Below are 15,798 nucleotides of genomic sequence, written 5' to 3' on the forward strand. Positions count from 1 at the left end.
CATGGGCCACCTGAACAAACCCGTCCAAAAAAAAGACCGACCAAACCAAATCATGCGTCTGGATCATGGTTTTCTAAACATGTTTACATATCAATGGTAGTGTTTTAGAAATTTTCTAGGTTTTTTTTTATATTTTTCTATTTTTCTAGAGCTAAATTAAGTTTTTGAAGCAAAGATCTAAATATTTTATTTAGATTTTTATATACTCATCTATCTCTATAATCTTTTTTAGAATTTTAAAATGCTTAGGTTAGTGACATATTCTGTGGTTTAAAAACTTTTACCAATTTTTTTTAACTAGAAAAGATAAAACCAATTTATCCTCTGACGCCATGTTAACCGTTGCTGTCCAAAACCATCCAGGGTGGAAACAAATAATTTTAAAAGTTATGAAGACCTAAAAATCCGCTTTAAAAAAGGGGGATCGGACAATCGCCAAAGTCATGTGTCAAAAAATAAGTTTTTCTTAAGTAAACGATTGTGTGGGCACCTAAATATGAGATCCCTACTAACATATTTTTCTGCAATTTTGTGAAGCCACGTCAGCAATCTCCTTCCCATCTATGAAAGTGCAACAGAAGCATTCCTCACAAACCCGAAGCATCTCTTCAGATCGTCCTGGAAACTCAGGCGCCAGCCTCATCGTGAAATGTCCTTTTGCTGCAGAAGTATGGCTGAGCCTTGAGGCTTGGGCTGGAGACGCCGTCCGCATCCCTCAACCTGATCTAGACTCTGTTGAGACTTGGTGGCTATCATCAATTGAGCACCAAAGCAGCAAGCAGCAGAGAACAACAGCTGCTTTCATCTTGTACAGTGCATGGAAGGTGTGGAAAGAGAGGAATTGGAGAATTTTTGAAGGATCAGCAAGAACTCCAGCTCAGGTGTTTGCTCCAACAAGAGAAGAAACGGCGCTGCGTCGACAGGCCTGTGGACGCCCTTGGATTGACTAATGAATCACCTCTCTCCTGTTTCTCATGTGTACTGTGTTTTTCTTCCTTCTATGTAACAGCACCACGTAAGACGTGGACTTTCTACTGTCTTAAATGATTTGGCAGCGCTCCTGCCCGGTTTTTCAAAAAAGAAGTAATTTAAATCCTTTGTCAAAACAAAAATATACATGCAAACCAAACCACATGTGCCTCTTCAGAAAACAACTACGATATCAAAGACAACAAATATATATTACAAGCACACCTCATCTGTTCCCCAGCCTCCTGCTCTGCTTCTGCCCCAAATTCCGATTCCTCTGTTCTTTCCGTTCCTTTGCTGTTAACAGCTTGACATTCTTATATAGTCTTTGTCAGGAAACCTGAAATATGGCACACAGAATTTCTGAAACAATTGAACCTAAGAACCAAAAGGTTGGCAGAAATATGGAGATCCGAGTATATCAGTTATCTGTCATAGAAATTGCAATGAGTCACAGTTCATGAGGAACCAATTATATGTGAAGTCTCAAGTTCCTCCTTCCCTGGATCAAGAAATAAAATGTATGGAAAAAATTAACTGCAAAGTGAGAATTGAAGTAGCGTAATTGGAATTGACTCAAAGGACCTTTTTTGTTTGGGACAATGAAAGGACAAACTTGAGGTGGAGGATTGGTACATGCAGTAAGAACAACCCCAAATTCAGAATGGTCAAAATCACTGAAGCCCATAGACATAGACTTGTATATCATTTTTATTATAATATGGTGGCACATACAGGGGAAGGTTCACATAAATCTATGAGGTAAGAAGAACTATAGGCCATGGTAACTCAAATTAGATAATGATGGGAGCAACTGATACGAAATCATAGAAGCTCACTCAATGAACAATTCTCCGGATGGCCATGACCATGGGGAAAATCCTTCATGTAAGTAGATAATGACGTGACAATTAATAACAAAGGCAATCGATGCGCATCATGTAAAATGGAACTTATGGACGAAACATCTAGTTTGGTAGCATAAAACAATCGTTTTGCTCATCCTTGGAAACAACTGATGTTAAGAGTAATTAACACACCACCTTTTTGGCTTCTTTTGGCAGGAATAATAACTTTGTAAACCCCTGTGCAAGTCTGTTGCATTAACCGGTAAGTGGTAACTAACCCTGGCTACAACCATGGAAACTGCCTTTGGCTTGGACCATCAAAACTGCTTTTCTGGCAGTCCATAATATCATTGAGTGCTTAAAAGGATTTCTGTGCCTAATACTTTGGTGCCTGTCTGTGCACATCAAAAAAATAAAAGGAATGTTGCACAGTCAGGAAATGGTAAACGTGTCCATAAATCTGAGCCTAGTTATCCTCAAGGCATAAAATTTGGCTTCGAACCACATTATAGCAATGTTTAAGGTGATCCCATTGCATTGGCAGGAAGTACTGAATATTAACCGCGTGTATATCGCACGAAATAATCTAATGGGCTTAAAACAAACACATGGTCAGTGGTCAAGACATAAGAAACTGGATATTTTACAAATGTATGATAATCCCGGGGCGATGTGGTTTTCTAAACTGAAACTGGGAGTCAGGTTGTGGATGACGGGGGCGGCGCTGGTAGTGGGAGGGGCGTTAGCATGGCGGGCATCCGTTGCCGGCATCTCTGAACGGACGGCCACAAGAGGTTCACTGTGGATGAACAGGGAAATGAGGCAAGGGAGCGGAGGTGGCGGTGTGTAACTACAGTGCGTGCACAGGAAACAAACATCTTTACAAGGTGCTCCTCATCCCTCCAAATCAAATTACTCCGTACAGTACACCCTAGGAATGTGACTGACAAGGTGGCAGTCGGGCCCTGCCCCTCGCTTGTAACGTCCCGCCAAACCAGGGCAACCAAAAATGCGCAATTCCTCGAGAGCAGTTAGGCGTTGTATGGATTGGGGCAAGTATTGAAGGGCAGGGGAATGCTCGATACAAAGCGAACGAAGCGCAGAGAGTTGTCCAATCCACTCCGGCAGCACCGTCAGTGCAGGACCTGATGAAATGCGGAGATGTTCAAGCGAGGTGAGGTGCTGAATCGCCTCTGGGAACTGCTTCAAATCGCCCGTACGCAGTTCAAGGCGTCGCAGAGAATGCAGTTCTCCAAGCCAGTCAGGCAACGTGCCGACGGCGGGGCATCCGCCGATGCCGAGACGCTCGAGAGAGGTGAGGTTCCGCATGCTCTCTGGTAACTGTGTCAGGTCATTGCAACCGTAAATAGACAACTCTTTCAGCTTAGTGAGGTGCTGCAGCAGTTCCCAGCCAGATGATGATCCTGTAACTACAAATAGCACTAGACTCTTGAGGCGATGCATGCTGGGCAGCTGATGGGAGAACCTTCCTGTGGATAGCAGCTGCGCATTGATTCTGTATAAAGACATATGGTCCAACGATGGTGGAAAGTAGGGGCTCACATTTAATTTCGGGCAGCCACGTATTTCTAGCCTGGACAGGACAGGGAAAAGATATTGTGCTGCCAATTCTTTCTCCCCAGTTTCAAAACCACTTGATGTAGTCCACAGCTCCTCTAAATTAGGCAATTCCTCCAGCACAAGGTTCTTCAGTGAAGGCAACTCAACAAATCCTTTCATATGCCTCAAGTTTGGAAATCTTTGTAGCGTTAACCAAGTTAAACAAAGAAAATGGGATGCAATGGTTTGCTTCAGCATTATGCCATCTTCACTATATGAAGAATCATTTTGCTTCATCATCCATCCTGGCAAGCAGGGGCCTCTGTAACCATAGATATCCAAGCCCTCAATTTGCGATGGTGGTTCAAGAGCGTTCAGCACACCCCAATCATGTTCCATATCTGATACCAACTCTTCTTTGGTATCACTTAAAGACCAGTTCAGAAACTTTTCTTCGATATCACTTGAAGACCAGATATCACTTGAAGACCAGTTCAGCTTCAAGCGTTGTATGTTACTCTTCCGCTTCAAGCAAGCCTTCTCTGCATCACTTGGATTCTTCAAATACTTAAGGTTGGTAATTTCCAAGCGACCACCTATCATATCAAGGTTTTCTAGCTCTGAGATCCTCGCATCATCTGCACCACACCCAACAACAAACAATCCCAGCTTTCTTAAACGGGTCAGCTGTCCCAACCCTGATGGTAAGCAGCACAGTTTACTACAACCCCTTATGTTCAAAACTTCAAGCCTTTTAAAGTTTGCTATGCCCTTAGGCAACTCCCGTAGCTCCTTGCATCCCTCGAGGTCAATACATTCTAGAGTATCAATCGATGTAACCCATTGAGGTAGCATGGTAACTTTGGTTTTAGAAAGGTTCAGAGTTCGCAAGCTTTTGAACTCCCCAATGATGTCTGACGGTAGTTGTTGCAGAGATGAACAATGCTCTATATCAAGTACACATAGGTTTCCAATTCTACCTAAAGAGCATGGTATCTCTCGGAGCTTGCTGCAGGCATATAGTTGCAAGGACTGAAGAACATAAAAGTCACCAATGGACTGAGGCAAACTCTCAAGATCAGTAACCCAACGCAACTCTAGAGTCCTTAGCTTCCGAAGCTTTCCAACAGACTCAGGTAATGTCACAAAACCTTTGCAGTCAACAAAATGGAGTGACTGCAAGTTCCAACACCTTGAGATAGCTTCTGGAACTGTTGTACAACTAACATTGTGGATTTCAAGATACCCAAGATACTCAAACTTTAATATGAATAGTGAAAACGGAGTATCAATTGCATAGTCCAAAACAACACTGCGCATACAACAACTATTCTTCACTGTGGTATCAAAAGATGGCTTACTTTCAGAGATATATAGAGCACGGACCTTGTCAAATAATCCCTTGTCAACATTCTCAGGGAATGAAGTCAAAGATAAATATCTATTATGAGTAAATTTTTCTGTTGTATGAATTGGTACACAAGTCACCAGTTCATCCTTTAGTATCTGTCGAGTGAGATCATGGATCAAATCATGCATGTTGTATATATCAGTATCCCAGCTCTCATAAGGTTTCTGAAGAAACCTGACTTTTACAAGAGAATCTAAGTAGTCTCTTCCGATATCTTCGGGTTGCTCTCCATTCATTGCATTGATGAATCCATGAGCTATCCATTGGGCAATCAAACGATCTTTCTGGATTTCATAACCCTTCGGGAATATGGAGCAAAACGTAAAGCACTGCTTCAGTTCATCTGCCAAGTGAATATAGCTCAACTTCAAGGATGCAAACACTCTGTCATTTATACTCTGAACATTCCATAAATTATTATCTCTTATGGCCCTCCACGTACCTTTTTGCTTCTTGTCACGAAGGACTGCTCCAAGAGTTTGAATTGCTAGCGGCACCCCACCACATCCCTTGATAATCTCTTTTCCGACTTGTACATCATCGGAGCTCAAATCTTGCTCTGCCCACCCAGAACCCTTCAGGAATAAGTTCCAACTCTCAGACTCTGATAAGAATGCCAACTCAAATATATATCCTGATTCCACAGCTTCTGCAACCTTTCGATCACGAGTGGTTAACATAATCCTTGTTTCAGGTGTGCCACATTTTAGCTGCACCATGAACTGTTCCCAGTCATGTCTGTCCTCATGCCAAGCATCATCAAGGATAAGAAGAAACTTCTTATTGCTCAACTTCTCGGAGATTTTTTGGACCATGTACTGCGGGGGATGACGATCTGAATTATCTCCAACAATTGTTTGAAATAGCTTGCCGATGAGCTTCTGAACATCAAACTCTTCAGACACATGGACCCAGAATATTTCATCTCCGAAGTGCTCCTTTATGTTGACGTCATGGCAAATGTGTTTGGCCAAAGTAGTTTTGCCTGACCCCCCTAATCCGACGATAGAAACTATCATGCTGTCCTCTCCAGCATTACATTCTACAAGCTTAGATATGATTTCATCCTTTTCTTGATCCCTAAGGGGTATTTTGGACTCTGGAACCTTGCTCAACCAGGACATCTCTCCAACTGTCCTGTACCCAGTACCAACACGTTCATCCCTTGGAAATAAAGTATTGACATCACTTCTTTGCTTAACGATTGCAGCAAATCTCACCTTGATTGCCTTGATCTTATGAGCCATCTTGTATCGGAATGCAAATGTCTTTGGTTTTGCACAGAAGCAGCCAGCTATACCACTCTTGTCATCATCTCTTTCCATCTTCTGTTTCTCAGCTTCTAGCTGGACTTCTTGTAGTACATCGTCAATGTCATAAGCCACATCTTTCAATTTTACCACCCAGGTCTGTGGCTCACTCTTTATTACTCTGTCACGTGCTGCCGACAGCCAGCTTGTAATCTCTGCGTGTATATCCTGGAGCTCGGAGAGATCCCTTTTTACACCGGTTATGGCAGCAAACTCAGTGGCTAACAGTGAAACTAGCTTGTCACCTGCAACCTTCAGCACTCCAGATGCTAAAGCAGCCTCCATCCCACTCGTCATGTCAAAGAAACTCTTGCCTAAATCCCTGCGGATAAAATTGAGAAGCAAGCGGTCACAATTGAGTTTCGCAAATCCAAAACTAGTTAGGTGGCAGCAGTAATGTTTTTTTAGGAAAATAATTTTTTAGGAAATGTGGCGGCAGAAATGTTCCAATAATAATTCTCAACTCTGGAATAAATGAACGGCCGACAAAATATCTGAGAGTTACCAATTAACATGTGTCACCCCCAGATCGGACGTGTGACAACATTAGTGGTTTGCAGATTATACTTCGTATATGTTTCGAACTGTATCCGCTTTTCTGGGAGTCAAATATCTTATATGGGTAACACAGAAAGTCGTTTGGATGCACTAGACCGATCGGCGTGAAAATAAAATGGGAAATTAATTTGCATACCAGGTGAAGGACACACACAGTAGCAGCAGTAGAGCAACGACAGGATGACACTTTGATGCAGCCAGATGAGGGAGGGCTTTTTGTTCTTCTTCTTCTTCTTGTGAAAGAGGTGAAGGAGGCCTTTGATCAGTATGCTTGACGCTCACTGGGACTGACACCAAAAAGTGTGAGTTGGTCATCGAAGATTGACAGCAAAAACGTGAGGAGATCTGACCAGGGGAGAAAGCGGGAGGAGATGTGAGGAATTAGATTGTGCGTGTTGTGTTGGGCTTAAACCAAAGCAGATTAAGTACCTAAACTCAACTGCGGCGGGGGTCCAGCTTCAGGATGCAGAGGCCTGCAGATCTGAGGCAGGTGATGAAGAAAATGAGCAGGTGGTCGAACCCAACGAGAAGGAGAAACAGGATTCCGGCCGAGATCATCCTTATTACCTCAGGTCGCGTCGTCGTCGGCGACGAGAGGCCTCCCCTAGCCGGGTTGTGCGCGGCGGTCGATGGTCGTCACTGCTCACTTCTCACGCCTATGGAGACGAACGGAGGGAGAGAGGAGAGTCAATGTCCACACCGCACTTGATTTGCGACTGGGGACCGGACGATGCTTTGCTTTGTGAGTTGGGGTGGTGGACGCCGGTCCCCGGCGGCCACTGAGCATGATTGCTTTTCGCCTCAGAAAACGCGTGGCAAGAGCATCTACTACGGTGCATCCAGAAAATCCATCCTCCTTTCCTAGAAACGGGATTAATTAAGGAAGTCGACTCACACGGATAAAAAAAGGAGGCTGGACCGCACTTTGCTTGTGAGATGAGCGATAGCTGCGGACACCGGCCAGCCATAGTTTTTTGTTTATTCACAATGGGACCCACTAGTTTATTTAAGCGCAGAAATCGACTCATTTGTAACCTGACGTGGCTGTCCTTTTTTTCGGATAGAATCGACTCAACTACTGCTGATGCTCTGAAGTCAGGGATAGAACTAGTCGAAATACTATTTCAGTTAATTTATTGTGAGAGAAAAATACTATTCTAATTAAAAAAATAAACTGAAAAAGACAAATTACACGAATAGGGCCAGAGTTTAAATCATACTTTAATTTATATATAATATATCCTTCGGTGGGAGGTTTGAGCGTCCGGGTGCCTACATAATAAATTTGGCATATTTGTACGTTGGGTTAATTTTTTATTCTGGCTTAAATATCTAGGCTACTGTCAAGCTGTAGTGCGCCTTTGAAAAAAAGGGAAAAGTCCACTTTTTGTCACCCAACTATTGCCCGAGTTTGTTTTTGGACATGCAACTCTGAAACCAGAAAGCTTTGACCATTGAACTATCAATACCACACAAATTTGGCCATCTAGTTTGTAACAAAGGTAGTTTTGTATTTTCTGAAAATAACAGAACTGGATTTTTTTTTTTAAATCAAATTCATTTTAAATAAGAAACATATGAAACCAGTAACAAAATGTTTTTAAAAGTATTATCTATCTATTGGTCCTCTATTTGAATTTATTGGTAGTTTATCTGCTCCTATTCTTATTGTTTTATTACTTGTAGTCATGTTCGTTACTTATTTAAAATCATCATTTTTGCACTATATTATACCCGAGATTGACCAAGAAAAATCATGGCAGACTACGAGTAAATAGAAGATCTTCAAGACGACACCAACCACGCAGGTGCCATGCTCCAGATATAGATCACATTTAGCCATTGTAACTAGTACGGCATCACGGGCCCTAAATAATTTGATTAATTTAACCAACATATTCCGTACTCTATTTTGTGTCTTGATTCTGTTAGTCAATCACTAGGCTTAATATAGCCCAAAATGATGACTTAAATAAATAACAAGCATGACCAAGAGCAATAAAACACGTGAAATTTTTGTATTTTGGCCCCTTTTGAAAATATTTTTTACAAAAAGACCTACGGCAAAACGTTTGCTGAAAATAGACCATTTTTAGGCGTCTTAGGACATGACGCCGAGGTATGTGGGTCGGCGTCGACTGACACGACGCTGAGGTCTTGCCACGTCACGGACGACCCCGGTCGACGGAGACACGGTGGCGCGTGGGGTCTGACACGTCGGCGTCGTGTCAGCCAACGCCACGGGCCGAAACTCGGCGCGTAGTCACGCCGCGCCGAGCTATTGGCACCACCCGGCGCGCGGCCCAGGCGGCCCAGCAACCCTTCGTGGCCTAATAGCTCGGCGCGGGGTCACTTAACGCCGAGCCACCAGGCTCGGCGCGGCCCGACTCAACGCCGAGGTCTGGTCCCTTGAAGCCGCGCCGCAGTCCCCTTCTTCTTCCTCCCTCCATTCTGAAGACCGCCAGTCTCAGTCTCCCAAATCTCCCCACGGCCCCCACGAAACTCTAACCCCCAAATGCGATCCTAGGTGCCAAGATCTCGTCTTCCGAAGCTTTCTCGAGGTAATGGTCCCTCCCCTCCTCCAATCTATCCGCTTAGATGTGCTTGCATTGTCTCTAATCATGTGGAATCATGGGTGTATGGTGTTTTGGTATATGTGTGTTTGCATTTGCTAAATGTATGGCTTAGGATGATTGAGTGCATTGTTGTTTAACTGTCTTATGTGCTGAACATGTTAGGTTATTTTGGTTTCTAGTTATTTTGGTCATTATGGTTCTTTGTTTATTGTAGGTGTCATTAGGGTTAGTTATTTGTTGGTCATTAGGGTTAGTATGTATTTTAGTTATTTCTTGGTCATTAGATTTCAAATTTTTATGACTAGAAATGATTATGTTGTTGGGGTTGAAAAAGATTAAATGATATATTTTAGTTTCTACTTATTGGATTGAAACTCGCGTGATATATTGATTTGTGACACTACTTGTTGTGTGATGGCTGTAGATGGATAAATTAGTGAGGTTGCACCATGAAGGTCATATTGTTAGGACAAGAGATGATAGTTTGGAATTTCTGGACATGTGTGAGGAGTTGTTGATTTTTTCTGAAACACCATCTTTGACCCAGTTAGTGGAGCGAGTGAAGGTTAAGTTAGGCTGTAATGAAGGAGACGTGCATGTTCAGTTTGAAGGTGTCATAGATGTTGGATCATCGAAGGGTCCTCGGATCAAGCGGTTGTTCAAAATTACAAGCGAGTCTGAATGGAATGATTACAAGGCAGTTGTATTGGCCTCAGAAGTGCGATCTTTGGATTTAGTAGTAAGTAAGGAGTCCGGCTTAGGAAATGATAGCTTCGAAGCATGCCCATCTTCCCCCGCTCACATAGGTTATGGTCCTTTGTCTGAAGAAGAAATACTTGTCACACAACTAGGCTACGGTGGAGATGAGGAGGAGAATGCGATTGTCGATGGTGAGGGCAATCATGATAGTTATGAAGAGGATGATGATTATGTATTTGGTGATGCAGAATAAGGTTTGGACAACGCTAGCGGAGACTTTTCTATTGAGGATGAGCTTAGCGACGAAGATGATCTTAGTGGTGAAGAAGACTTTGGTGATGTTAGGGCTACGAACCGTTTTTATATGGAGATAGCTGGAGATGATGAATCCTTCGTAGAGGAGATAGCCGAAGACTCTGATGACGATCGCCATGTTGGTCGTCTTAATTTTAGGGAAATAGAGATATTGTCTAGGGGTCTTGTCTTGAAGAGATCCACTAGTTGGTGATTTCAAGTACCTTAGCCATGGTCATAGGGCAGTAGCTGATGGTGGGCCAAGTGATACAACAGTGCCTGATGTTAGCGGTTGCCTCATCATACGGAAGGGCATATTGTTTGCTACCATGGATGAGTTGAAAACATGGTTGCAAGAGTACTCCATTGTACACAACCGACCTTTTAGGGTCATCAATTCATTCAAGGAGAAGAGGTACACTGTTGCTTGTGAACAACAACAGTGTGGTTGGAGAGTATGTGCTAGGAAGACGAAGGCAGGCAAATGGAAGATTACCTCAGTGAAGCAACCACATGTTTATGCCACTGCTGAGGCAGAAGAGAACCATCTACAACTCAATTCTAGGTTCATTGTAAGGCAGTTATGCCCCGTGGTGAAGCATATGCCAACCATTATGGTGTCCACGTTGGTTGAGATCATCTTCCAATGGTACAATTACTATGTCAAGTATAAAAAAGCATAGAGGGCAAAGCAGCGTGCACTGGAAATAATATTTGGAAATTGGGAAGAAGCTTATGAGCGCCTCCCTGTAATGTTGAACGCAATGAGGGTTGTAAATCCTGGGATGCACTTCGAGTATTTACCTAAGGAGGGTGAAACAAGGAATGGTAGCCAGGTATTTGGAAGGGCCTTTGGGGCGTTATGGCAGAGCATCGAAGCATTCAAGCATTGCAGGCCTGTCGTCTCAATTGACAGGACCTTTCTTACAGGGAAATTTGAAGGCACAATGCTTATTTGTATTGGGACAGATGCAGAAGACCAGCTTGTGCCATTGGCCTTTGCGATTGTTCGGAAGGAGGACATGGATAGTTGGTGTTGGTTTCTCAGGCTAGTAAGACAAGTGGTAATTGGTCTGGGACGTGATGTATGTGTGATATCCGATAGGCATGCTGGCATTCTGAATGCCGTAGAAGAAGAGATTCCTGGTTACGGCCAAATACATCACTGGTGGTGCACCAGACACCTTGCTCAGAATCTTATAAGGCGTGATCACACAAAGGACAACTTCAAATTATTTGAGGAGGTTTGCAGGCAGCAAGAGGTTCAATTATTCAAAGACAAGCTAGATGCCCTGAAGTTAGCCACAAATGTTGATGGCAGACAATTCTTGAGCGAGTTGATGGCATCGAAGGATAAGTGGTCACTTGCATATGACACCAAAGGTTGGAAATGGGGCTTCATGACTAGTAACATGGTAGAGATGTTCAATAGCCTTCTAAGAGGTTGCTGTGGTCTGCCTGTGATTGCTATTGCCTCATTCACCTTCTATAAGTTGAATGCTTGGTTTGTTTCGAGGAAGAAGCATGCGAGGTCTCTATGGACAGCAGGCAAAGCTTGGCCACTTTTAGCATCTCAGGAACTAGCTTTCTCAAAGAAAAAGTCTAAACGACAGAAGGGTTCATGTTTCGATCCGATCAACCATGGATATGAGATTCTAGAGGGTGGTGGAACTAACATTGGTGGTGAAGACTGGGGTGCTCAAAAACATAAAGTAGTGATCAATGAGAACAAGTGTACATGTGGAAAACCGACCATATACCATAGGCCTTGCTCCCACATGATTACAGCCTGTCGCCTTAGACGTGTTGACGCTGAGGTCCCTCCCCGTATGGCTGTGGAGTTCTCTTTGAGGAACCTAATGAGCACCTGGAATCCTCAGTTCGAGCCATTTCTTAACGAGAGTCAATGGCCTACTTATGATGGCTCCAAGTATGTGGCTGATCTTGGTTTACTCTGGAAGAGTAGAGGACCTAAGCGGCAGAAGCAGTTTAGGATGGACATGGACCGAGCCACGAAAGGTAGATCAACCACGAGTAAGGTTGGGACACATTTTGTAGAGGACACCCAAAAGAGCCGTTGCTCTGGTTGCCATAAGACGGGCCACAATAAGAGAAAATGTCCTGAACTTCTTAGACAACAGGTATCCACCAAGCTAGCTACTTGAATTGCTTTGTGTAATAGTGCATTGGTTTACTTTTATTTTTTTTATTGTTATGTTACTTCATACCACATATACATGCTTTAACTTATACTAATGCTTTGGCATTCCTTATGTTGCAGGATGGATCGGTTCCCCCTTCTTGATCCAAGGTTCGATGAGCACCACCAGGCTCGAAGGATCGAGAACAGAGAGGTATATTCAATAATTCGTATGAAACAGTGCATTGTTCATCTTTTGCTCTATATTCCATGCTCTTTATAAAGTGACATGAACTAATACTTTTTCATGCTTGTCTTTTTTTTGCAGGTTTTGAATGTGCTGAGGCCAATGACACATGAGGCCTCTACGACCATGGTCTACGATGAGAGGTACACGCCCCTCCTAAAGCTGGCGAACCTTGCTACCGTTGCTTGTGTTTGTCGTCGAGGCACGCCACCTTTCAACCCAGCGGCGCTGACGGTGTTGATAGATCGGTGGCGTTCGGAGACACACATCTTTCACCTACCGTGCGGGGAGATGACGGTCACTCTCGAGGACGTTGCCATGATCCTTGGAGTCAAAATCCGAGGATTCCCAGTGACAGGAGACACGGAGTCTGAAGGATGGCAGCAGCAGGTTGAGCACTTCTTGGGACATCCCCTAGCGGTAGTTGAGGCTGGCAAGAAACGACGCAGTAGTAGAGTGTCCCTGAGGTGGCTTCGTCAGCAGTTTCGGGAGTGCCCACCCAACGTAGACGCCTAGACCGTGACATACTACTATCGGGCCTACGTCCTGCACATGTTTGGTACAGTTCTCTTCCCTGACGACACTGGAGACACGGCGTCCTGGATGTACATCCCGTGCCTTTGGAACTGGGAGGATGCCGGCAATAGGAGTTGGGGCTCGGCTATACTTGCTTTCTTGTACCGTCAGCTTTGCGAGGCTTGCCGCCGTCCTAGAGGCGCGCACGCTACAATGTTAGGGTGCATCACACTATTGTAGGTAATAAAGCAAAGTTGTACAAGTTTCCACTACAATTCAATGTTTTTTCTTAACAAAAGTGATTAACATTCAAGTTTCCACTCTTTTTTGCAGATTTGGATGTGGGAGAGGCTTCCAGTTGGGAGACCGCATCAGCTTGATCCCCCACAACCTTGGTTTCCTCAAGGAGATGCAGTTGTCGCCCCTACCATGGCACACCTCTACGAGCGAGCCCACGGAACTTACCACGTGTCACGCCACGTGTACATCAGCTTCACCAATGAGCTAGACACCCTTTTGCCACAGCATGTAAGTTTCCCACCCTTTTGGCCTAATTGAGGATATGTGCACAAATTGAGCGTCGACTAGTTGATGATGACGTTGTGTACAGGTTCAATGGCGCCCATATCGGTGGAGGCAAGTCACGGATCTCAACTTGAGCTCCTTGTGCATGGCAGACGAGGACGTCTGGACGATGAGGACCCCCCTTATTTGTTTCTATGCAGTGGAGTACCATCTCCCTCACCGTGTAGCATGGCAGTTTGGTAGGCTGCAGCCTTCTCCGCCCGACGATTTCTCCACCGGTTGGTAGCTCCACAAGTACGTTACATGCAATATTTTGTTCGTTTCACATGAATGAATCATTGAGTAGGCCTTCATATTGCCGCTATGGTGTAAAATTTGTAGGTTCAGCAGACAAAAAAATAAGAATATCACCAACTGGCAGCTGGAGCACCAACGCTACATTGATGATTGGATGTTGATGGAGCAGAACAACATGGGCATCCACGCCGTCCATCGTGACAAGGCATTCGATGATTACCTTGTTTGGTTTGGTCAACGAACAAGGCTTCAATTGAGGCCCGCTTGGATGGAGCAAGACATTGCTGACATTGCGAGCGAGGATGAGGGCAACAACCCATATGACCAAGCTACCCGAGAAGGCAGGCAAGTTGAGATCGCCCCTGCGTTAGCCAGAGCTATAAGTGATACAACTATTTCCATCTCTGAGGTCTTTACTATGATGGAGACTTAAATTCTTGTTTTTGTTGCATAGAGCACGGAGATAATGAGGACAGTGGCCGAGCAAGGAAGGGCATTGATGATTCCTGTGGGCGATTCTGATGAGGCCTCCATGTTACGACAGCACATTCAGGTAGTCTCCTCTCATTCAGTTGATGTTACATCTTTATATAGTTTTACGACCAACCCCACTTACTAATAGTGCTTTCAAAATGTAGCATGCCATGCATCGCCTTTGAAAGGTAGCTGCACGCCTTGGATGTAGACGTTCCCCAGATGTGGTAGTCCCACAACAGCTTGGTGCTGGACCTTCTACTGCACATGTTGGAGGGACTTCATCTTCACATGGTGCACATGTTGGCAGGACTTCTTCTTCACATGGTGCAGCAACTAGTGCAGAGGGTGGTCAAGGACATGGTCATTATGATGATGAAGATGATGAAGGACAGGGAGAGTACTATGATCATGAGTATGATGAGATTGGCATGTCCCAGCTTGGAGATGCACCCCAAGGAACTCAAGGCCCCTCTGGTGGACAGGTACACTCCTGGTACCTATCCGTTTGGGAGGGGAAAGCGTTACGCTCGCCGTCCATGTTAAGGTACAAGGAGCGAGCTAAAAGATCCAAAGACTTCATATTCTATATTTTGTGCATGGACTATGTATGCATTGGACCTTATGTAATGCACTATGTATGGACCTTGTACTATGTTTGGACTATGTTGGTTGATTGATGAAGCATATGTATGGACTATGTTGGATGTTGAATGTGTTGGACTATGTTGGATGTTGAATGTGTTGGACCTTATGTATGTATGGATGTTGAATGAATGTGTATGTCGGTGTGGTCATTTGTTATGTGAAATTCTGTATGCTCATGTATTATGTGTATTATGTGTTATGTGTATGCTCAGTTAACTGTTTTTTGGTGAACCCAGGAGCTCGGCGTCAATTGAACACACGCCGAGGGTGGGCACCTCGGCGTTTAGTCAATTGACGCCGACCCCTGGTGCATACTGGAATCCTTTGCCTCGAAGCGACGAGGTGCCTAAGCTCGGCGTTCTGTAAATTGACGCCGAGCCATTTATCTCGGCGTGGGCCGACTCAGCGCCAAGGTTCGGCCCAAACCTGGCGTGGGCCGTTGTGACCCCTAGGGTTGGCGTGGGCTGACTCTACGTCGAGCCTCAGCCCAACACTTCCCGTAAACGGCCGAGCCAAACCCTAGGGTTGGCGTGGGCCGAATCAACGCCATGGTCATCTACCTCGGCATCGTCCGACTTGACGCCGAGCCTATAAATCATGAAAAAGAAAGAATAAAGTATTAAAGACATGTCTTCTAAACCTTTGGTATAGGTTGAAATCCTATTTGCATGATTCAAATGAAAAATCTTTCTCAACGATTCCTCTTCTACTAACATGAGTTATACT

General features: G+C 44.3%; 1 protein-coding gene across 4 annotated transcripts; it reads right to left on the reverse strand.

Annotated features, from left to right (window-relative positions):
* Positions 1 to 430: 430 nt before the first annotated feature.
* On the reverse strand, positions 431 to 7,495 carry LOC136509871 (disease resistance protein RGA2-like). 4 transcript variants are annotated; one of them, XR_010772564.1, is made up of 5 exons: positions 7,224 to 7,495; positions 7,086 to 7,137; positions 6,793 to 7,001; positions 1,195 to 6,420; positions 431 to 1,060 (listed from the first exon to the last, which is right to left on the reverse strand). XR_010772564.1 is itself a non-coding variant. In XM_066504452.1 (4 exons), the coding sequence occupies exon 4, from the start codon at positions 6,393 to 6,395 to the stop codon at positions 2,730 to 2,732; it is 3,666 nt and encodes a 1,221-aa protein (XP_066360549.1). In that variant the 5' UTR covers positions 6,396 to 6,420; positions 6,793 to 6,937; positions 7,086 to 7,137; positions 7,224 to 7,495; the 3' UTR covers positions 431 to 2,729. The 4 variants fall into 4 exon arrangements, 3 of the variants coding, with proteins under 3 accessions (XP_066360549.1, XP_066360548.1, XP_066360546.1); XM_066504452.1 differs by having other exon boundaries at positions 431 to 6,420; positions 6,793 to 6,937; XM_066504451.1 differs by having other exon boundaries at positions 431 to 6,420; positions 6,793 to 6,943.
* Between the last annotated feature and the right edge of the window lie 8,303 nt (positions 7,496 to 15,798).

Source organism: Miscanthus floridulus, chromosome 16 (genome assembly GCF_019320115.1).
Source record: "Miscanthus floridulus cultivar M001 chromosome 16, ASM1932011v1, whole genome shotgun sequence".
NCBI lineage: Eukaryota > Viridiplantae > Streptophyta > Magnoliopsida > Poales > Poaceae > Miscanthus > Miscanthus floridulus.

What these genes read in the sequence shown, in the direction of transcription:
- LOC136509871 (XM_066504449.1), bottom strand. Translation starts at nt 6,971, where the DNA reads ATGACCAACTCACACTTTTTGGTGTCAGTCCCAGTGAGCGTCAAGCAT. An exon ending in CTGTGTGTGTCCTTCACCTG is followed by an intron (nt 6,421 to 6,792) that starts GTATGCAAATTA and finishes TTTTATCCGCAG; the next exon opens with GGATTTAGGCAAGAGTTTCT.